General features: G+C 33.4%; 1 protein-coding gene across 1 annotated transcript; it reads right to left on the reverse strand.

Moving 5' to 3' along the window:
• Window positions 1-5,572: 5,572 nt before the first annotated feature.
• On the reverse strand, window positions 5,573-6,061 carry LOC104107382 (uncharacterized). Its single transcript, XM_009616198.3, has one exon. The coding sequence runs from the start codon at window positions 6,059-6,061 to the stop codon at window positions 5,573-5,575; it is 489 nt and encodes a 162-aa protein (XP_009614493.1).
• Window positions 6,062-8,663: the final 2,602 nt, after the last annotated feature.

An 8,663-nucleotide genomic window follows, 5' to 3' on the forward strand; every position in this document is an offset into this window, starting at 1 on the left:
CTCGGCCTAGAGGTGATTTTGAAGAGGAATTTCATCTTCACTTCATAGGTTAGTAGATTTTAACTCGTTTTCTTCTATTTCTATTAACACCTATTGATTTCTAGCGTTTAATCTATGTTTGTTCATGGTAGAAATTAGGGATTTAGGTAGAAATGGAAAATTTTGAGAAAATTGAGATTTAGACCTCAAAGTGAGGTCAAATTTCGAAACTAATCACATAATCGGGCTGGGGGTGAATGCGTAATTGGGTTTTAGTCCGAATCTCGAGTTTTGACCAAGCTGTACTGGGGTAGACTTTTGTTGACGTTTTTTTTTTAAAATCATTAAAGATTGAATCTTTTTCACTCATGGGTAGTTTCTAAAGCTTATTTTGAATTGTTTGAACTATATTTGATTAGATTCGATTGGTTTGGAGGTGAATTTTAGAGGAAAGGCCCCGGTTGAGCTTTGAATTAATTACGGAATGAGGTAAGTGTCATGGTTAACCTTGACTTGAGGGATCAGGACTTGATTAGTCTCTTTGCTACGTGTTTAATGTGTGGAAACAACATATATGTGAGGTAACGAGTACTTATGCGTTGTTGTTGAGTTAAATCATGGTGAAACTTGTTTCCTTGTGTTTATTGCATTGTTAATTATGATATCTATGTTTAGGTTAGGTTATTACTTCTTTGATTATTCCTTTCGTAATTATTGCCTATTTCATAATTGTTGAGTATTTTGGAAGTTGAAGTTTGGAATCTTGGCATCATATTTGACATTAAATAAATACTCCGCATTATTTATTTTTCGAATTCATATTATCTTCATTACATAGTGAGGAAGAGTGTAAAAGAACGAAGGGTGATTCTGTGCCATTGAATTTATCTCATTTATTGATTATTACATAGTAAGGAAGAGAGTAAAAGCACGAAAGGTGATACCGTGTCATTTATCTTATTTATTCATTATTATATGGTAAGGAAGATTGTAAAAGCACGAAGGGTGATGATGTGCTATTCATCTCATTTATTCTTTATTACATGGTGAGGACGAGAGTAAAAGTACGAAGGATGATGGCATGCCATTTCATTTTACTTATATCATCATTTTATGGTAAGAATGAGAGTAAAAGCACGAAGGGTGATGCTGTGCCATTTTCATATCATTGGTTTATCTGATTTCATTGGTTGATGATGTATTCGGCTATCACGTGATTTCATACCTGTCGTAGTCATCATATATTTCCCCTTTTGCATGTCCCTTCCCAGTTTGTACATTATTATTTTCTGGTATTGTTACTGCTTCATATATACTTGTACAGGTTTATTTACGTAGATGGCATGTCATAGCCTCGTCAGTACCTCGTTGAAGTTAGGCTTGACACTTACGAATTACATTGGGTCGGTTGTACTCATACTACACTTCTGCACTTCTTGTGCAAATTCTGGTATTGGTCTCAGCGGTGCGTGAGGTGCGTCAGCTCGGATCATTGCATACAGAGACTTGAGATAGATCTGCTGGCGTCCACAGACCTTGAAGTTCCCTTACTCTTCCCACTTTTACTGTTCATTTTCTTCGACACAGTTATATTTATTTCAGACTCTATTTGTAGAACTTCTAGTTGCTCGTGTACTTGTGACTCCGGATCTTCGGGAGTAAATATTATCACATGACTTATGTTGGTATGGTATCAGATTGGGTTTCTATTTCTCGTTGTATATTATCATTGTGTTAACTATTAAAAATTGACTATTTAATTATCACGTCGGCTTGCCTAGCAAGTAGATGTTAGGCTCCATCACGATCCTGAGACTGAGATTCCTGGTTGTGATAGTTTTCATTTAATTCTAGCTTTCTCACGAACTTATTTATTTGATATTCATTATTTCCTACTGTGAAATTATATTTTTAGAAACTGCATCAAATATAAAAGTAACTAGAATTCACTAAAGCGTAAGAAAATAATAAGAATGAAATTTCATATATAATACTGAAACATATTTAAAGATGATACATTTGATATTTGTGTTTCTTTATATATACACGAAGAAAATAATTCTTTAACTTATACAAGTATATAAAAATATAATTGTAAAATATATAATTGTAGAGTAGTAAATTGATCAAAGAAACTGAAAGCAAAAAAGGATAGATAATTTATTTTTATTTTTTTTAAAAACTAAGCCGGGCGGGGCGGGTTGACGCGGGGAAGGCCGGGACGAGTTGAAAACAGATAAAAAGGCTACGCGGGACGGGGCGGAGTGAGTTGGAAATTTTTCGTGTTAAACTCAAACCCGCCCCATTGCCATCCCAAGTTATAAGAAATACAACTAAAAAGAAGAGTGAATGAAAATGACAGTGAAGTCTCTGTCACGGCTGGCCCTTTATGATGATTAATAATTGCGTGCCCTAAGTGATAATTACATAGAGACATACAACATTGACACAGTATTATGACAAGACACACTCACAAAACAAAAATAAGAGAGAGAGTGCTAATGAATACACATTATGCAGGCGTTGTAGCCATTAAAACTTGCTTTCTAAGCTCCATTATTTTCCAATTTCATCACTAAAAACTTTATTACAATTATACTTTTTTATGGTTGGTCCATTCCTTTTTGCTTCTTTTCTTTTGGCCTACGTCTTCTCTTGATCATGTTACTTTCCACTGATCGAGTTCCTTTATACCCCCATCCCCTCAAGTAACTTTGGGGGGAGGGGGGGGGGTTACACAAATGAGTGGTTATAATTATATGGTATGGTAACATGTAAGCATAATTTACTTTTACAGAATTAATAATAATGCCCAACGTCTCTAGGTGAAACACATATTATAAACGAATTGTGATGAAGTGGACTTCTAGAGAGGTAGATAAATGTTTTACGTCCAAGAACACACAATGTAGAGATTTAAGTTGTTGAATAATTGGAAACTGCAAAGGTATAAGGAGAACTCCTTTTAGTAAAGAACGTGTTCGGATAATCCAATCATGTGAATATGGCTTGAACTTTTGAGGAGACTTTTATGGTATGGTATAGCTTATGGGATAAGATTGACGCAATTTTCTGCTTTTCTAGTTCTTAGATAAAAGCCTACAAATACGATCAATCAAGTTTTGTTCAATCCCTAATAACTTTAGAGCTAAAGAAATATCAATTCCTAAAAACATAGGTGGAACCGAGATCTAAAATTTATGGGTTTTGAATTTTAGTCATTTGTAAGTTATTCGGTTCTAAATTAATAATTTATATATATCCATCGAATTTCTTAAGACAAATACAGAGTTTAGACTAAAGTTATAGGGTTCGGCCGAATCCGTAACTTATACACGGGTTCGTCCTCTCTAATAAGCTAATATATGTAGTTAAAGCTAATATTCGTAACTTCATTCATCGAGTTGTCCTTTTAGTTACTGACTTACTGCTTACTATTTTAAAAATTAAAACAAATACATCCTCTATATCTATACGTTTTTCTTGTTTGCTTTTTCCTTCTTCTTTATTTCTTTTAGCAACGATGACGTTATATATTGTTTATACCCAACGGATTAGACGCGCGCAGACATGATAAACATAAACGAGGTCTAATTTGATTAAAGTTGGACTATGCTTCAAGATTCAAATTTCCTCTAATCCTTTTCTTTTATTCTTTTTGTTAATAATCAACTTTGTCTTTATCTCTCTCGTTTAGTATATTCCTCGTCAATTTTGTTACTCTCTCCGTTCCAATTTATATGAATCTCTTTGACTGGGCACGAAGTTTTAAAAAAATAAAGAATTTTTGAATTTATGGTCTTAAACAAGTCAAAAAGGGATCGAGAGTATTTGTGTGATTATAAAAGGTTCTTATTAAGGGTAGAATTGAAAATTTAAGTTAAACTGCTTTCAAATTTAGAAAGTGATCATTCTTTTTTAAATGGACCAAAAAAAAAAATAGATTCACGTAAACTGAAACGAAAAGAGAGAGTACAATTTATGTTGACAAAAAACAAAAGAATACGTAACTCCAGTGCCCGTGGAAACTAGCTGATTTGCCGCCCTTTGATTCTTACGAAGCAAAGCAGAGAGACAGAATGCACGTCTCTGTCTTTCTTTCTTGGGCAAAAAAGTACTTTAGCTCCTAAGGTCTCCCTTTGCTTTGGATTTGGATCACCTCCTGTACATAATCTCTTCATTTTTCAACGTACATTTAATTTAATTTAATGGTATTTGTTATTTTTCGGATTTAAGGGCCAAGGTTTATTTAGAGTAAATTTTGGTTAAACTAAATATTCTTTTACTGGATTAGAATGAAAAATAATTTTCTTTTGCACATTTTTTTTCCGTTCTGATTGAGCAGTCAAAATTAGTTAGTCAGAGAGAAAAAATATTTTCTTACCAAGATTAAAACTAAAAAATCCTATATTTTTTTATTTGTCTGCCCAACTAAAACTAAAAGAGGACAATATTTAGTTTAACCAAGATTTACTTTAAATAAACCTTGGCCCGAACATTCGAAAAATGAAGAGGTGAGCCAAATCCGCTTTGCTTTGCTTACTCACAAACTAACCTAAATCACAAGTAAAACTTTAATGAGACAATTCAATGTAAACCATTATTGTTATTTATAAATTCAGCAATTAGAAGATAAAACTACAAGACCAATGGCTGAGACGCCCTTTAGTAAAGGGTGTCACTCGATACAGATTTGAAGAAAAGTTTCATCTTATAGCCTACGATATTTGGTTTAAAAAAATATATGTATAACACACCATACTTACACCGTTTATATTTTTAAAAAATATACGAAGTAGGAGTCATATAATTTGAGATAAGAAAAATCACTAAAGTTTAAAATCCAAACCATTTAAAATTAGCTGAATTATATTGGCCAATAACTCCGGTACCCCCGGTGGCGAAGTCAGAAAATTCAATAAGGGTGTTCAAATTTTGAACACCCTTTGCCAGTGGACTATGCAAGGGTGTTCAAAGTCTATTTTTTAATCAATATCAGTTATATTTTACTTTATATGTAATATAATTTTTCGGCGAAGGGTGTTCAGTTGACCACCCTTAAGCCAACATAGCTTCGCTCCTGCCCCCACCCACCCACACACACAGAGAAGTTTTAGCTCATGTTTTTTTGCCATAAAATTTGGGAGCTTTTTTTCAAATTTTGTTTTTAAATATCAGTTTGTTTCTAGAATTTAAACATTGGCAGATTTTGAAATCAAAATCTTCAAATCCCAAAAACAACTATAGGTCACAAAGCTTTAAATTTTTTCCAAGTAAAATACATGTTCAAACACAATTTCTAATTCAAAAATTATATTTCATTCAAAAACTCATTTCTTTCAAGTTTCAACCAAATTTATGTCGAAACGCTAGCTCCATTTTCTCGATCAATATCCTACCACAAAAATAACATTCTTGTATTAAATCCGATCAATAATCCATACATTACCATAATATTCGGTTCCATATATGCAAACAACATGCTAGCTGTTTAAGTAAAAGCTCAAAGGCCAAAGTAGAAAAGAGAAAATGAAATAAAACATGGAAGAAAATGAAGGAAAAGTCTTCAAATAAGTAAGCAATTAATTTAGCGTTAACCAACCACATCAACCTTAGTTGTGCAAGATAATAGTCGTCGGAAAATGGAAGCCAAAGCAGCGCATGATATCTCCTTAGCCCTTCTAAAACCAGCTTTACGTTTTCTTCTACTACTTCTCCGGCCACCACTTGAATTATTACTACCGGCAATATTACGAGCTTTTTTCTTTCTTCTACGACCCCCTCCACCAACCCCATCTTTCACTCTTCCATAGCAATTCAGTACTGTTTTCTCATTAACGTTATCTTCTCTTGAAAAAGTGTAGCTTCTTAAGTATAATTGCCTGCATGAAATGCTGTCCACAACCTTTGGCTTTGGTTGATGATTAATGGACCCGTCGGTATTCACGTGGTTCATTCTTTTGCTGACTGATTTTATGAACTCGGCGTCGGATTCCGGCCATTTATAGAGGTTTATATATGTGGCTCTTACCGGTGCTCTGGCGATGTCGTTAACGCAAGTTGATATGCAGGCGGAGGCCATCTTGATATGAATATATGAATGCAAATAAGCTTAGGTTTCAAGAATAGTTTTTGCTTATGTTAATGTAATAATGTTTGTGTGTGGGATGGGGGTGGGGGGTGAAGGAAAAATAAGGAGTGGGGAAAGACGGGTGAGAGAGTAATGTTGGGGGATCTGAGTGCTATATATATATGGTGGGATTTTATGCATTTGGTTTGGTGGGTACTGTGTAGGTGTAGGTGGTGAATATATGCAATAATTTGGCATCATTCGAAGGTGTGGAAAACTGGAGTATTCAATATTTTAAAGGGAAAGGTGAAATTAACTTAAATTGGTCTTTTTTCTTTTCTAAGTCTGAAGAATCGAGAACTCAACTACTCAAGCATAGTGAAATTTAGTTATATGTGCTGTCTTCACTTGCTTGTGTAACTACGTATGAATAGTATTACGTATTTGAATTTTGCTTAGACTCAAATCAAAAAGAAATTAAAAAGAATTATGTACGAATTGTTCTAAATATTTTTCTAAAAACATTTATGTCGTCAGACCTAGAACTGAAGTTTTGCCATTTGAAGGGTCGATGTAGTATTGAGGCAAGGCCTACAACACTTAATAGAAGAGCCCAATCTCCCATTGTGACGGAGGAAGACTTTTATATTTTCTACAATTGTTTTAACAAAATTACTTTTAGTACAGTTTATTTTATAATCTTACCTTTTTAATTAAATTATGTACAATTTTTCATATCCTAAAATCTTTCTTTGAGATTCTCTTTCACTTAAAAGATTTTTCTTTCTGATTCTTTCTCACCTAACGTATCTATCACTATCAATTCCCCCCTCCCCCCTCCCAAATTTCTTTAGTAAAAGATATTCCAGTATATCATAGCGTGTATCCCATTTTCTTCGTCTATAATATATTCTGTGTATGTCAAAATGCATAGAAAACAAATTGCTCAGAAAATCATGGATAGTGGTGGTAGAGACAATGTTCGGATTGAAGAAATTTCAGAATCATCTTTTAAAAAGAACCAATTTTTTGTCAATATCACATAGTTCTAGTGCACCAACATCACATGCCAGCCATTACCCTCATTCTAATTATCAACAAGTTGCATATGGAAAAAAGAAAGATTAAAAGATTTCTGGAAAAAACACGGCAGAGATGAATCTGTGAAGAAGATTTGCAAGAGTAAATATGTAGTGTTTGACGATGATGATGATGATTTCTGTTTGGATTCGAGTCAAGTTGTAGTAGTTAATAGCGGAGTAGATGCTTCCAAAGGTTCCTCAAAGGTATTTCGTAGTAATGTCTACAATATATAGTATACTCCGAGCATATATATGCTAAACTTTTAGAGGCATTAACTATCATATGAAGTTAAACTTTATAAGTATTAAATATAGTTCAGAATATATAGTATATTATCAGTTTAGATATTGAATCTTAATTGTTCATATTTTTCAATTTAGTAAACTACGGTGCTTTTTCTATATGTGAAGGCTAAAGTCAAAGGAAAAATTATAGAAGATGAAGTCGAGGATGATTTTTATGTGGAGAATGTTCAGGAAGGAACAAAAAATGATGTTCACTGCCGTAAAAAATATTCAAAATACGAAAAGTTAAAGGTACGCATTTAGTATATGGTATATATGGTTTCACCTTCAATATACTTGATATTATTGCGTGATATTGTTATCGTTTCATAGATCATTATTAACATTTCATACATTATTGTCCGTCACATACATTAACATAGATTGCTGGAATATTTTAATTTATGGTGCATATTATTTTTTTTGTATTGCAAGTATAATTTTGTTTGTCTGCAACGTTGGGATCTATACGTGAAGAAGCCCGGAGATATTACATCAAATCCTAGTGTTCACGTAAATCTTGACATTATAGAAGATTTGAAGGAAAATCCATTATCTAAACAATTGGATATGTTTAGGAACACGTGTTTTGGCCATTTCCTTGAACTAAAGAAGATTAGTGTACAGAACCAATTAATTCATTACTTATTGTTGAGGGAGGTATATCAGGAGAATGATGATGAGTTGTGGGTTGAATTGAATGGTGTCAGGCTGCATTTTGGATTGAAGGAATTTGCATTGATGACTGGTTTAAATTGTAGTAGTGATGTTGCGAATTTTCCTGATCTTGATTTGGACAATGACTTGGTTGTAAGATGTTTTGATGGTTCTGATAAAATAGATAAGGTGTGCATTGACGAATGCTTCAAACAACGAAGATGGAGTACTAACGAAGATGCCTTAAAGATTTCAATTCTCTTTTTTTTTTACATACATTTCTGTTTTCAAATGTAAAAAATAAGACTATTGAAAAGGCTTACTTAGACATTGTGGAGAAGGGTGAATATAAGTATTACCAAAAATGTTTTCAGAGCCACCCTGGAATCTATGAAGGATAGGTTGAGAGGTAATCCAAAAATGTACAGGATTGGTGATTTTCCTTTGGCGTTCCAATTTTGGTTTTATGAATGTTGCCAACGGGTTAAACCACGAATTGCTCATCGATTGGAGGAAAGAATACCTCGTATGCTTGGATGGAAGGTTGAATCCAAACCAAGGTATAGCCTAGTTTCAAAGCACATTGCGAA

This window comes from Nicotiana tomentosiformis, chromosome 6, assembly GCF_000390325.3.
Source record: "Nicotiana tomentosiformis chromosome 6, ASM39032v3, whole genome shotgun sequence".
In the NCBI taxonomy this organism is placed as follows: domain Eukaryota; kingdom Viridiplantae; phylum Streptophyta; class Magnoliopsida; order Solanales; family Solanaceae; genus Nicotiana; species Nicotiana tomentosiformis.

Bases quoted from the DNA above. Each gene is read 5' to 3' on its own strand.
- LOC104107382 (XM_009616198.3), bottom strand. From the start codon at position 6,061: ATGGCCTCCGCCTGCATATCAACTTGCGTTAACGACATCGCCAGAGCA.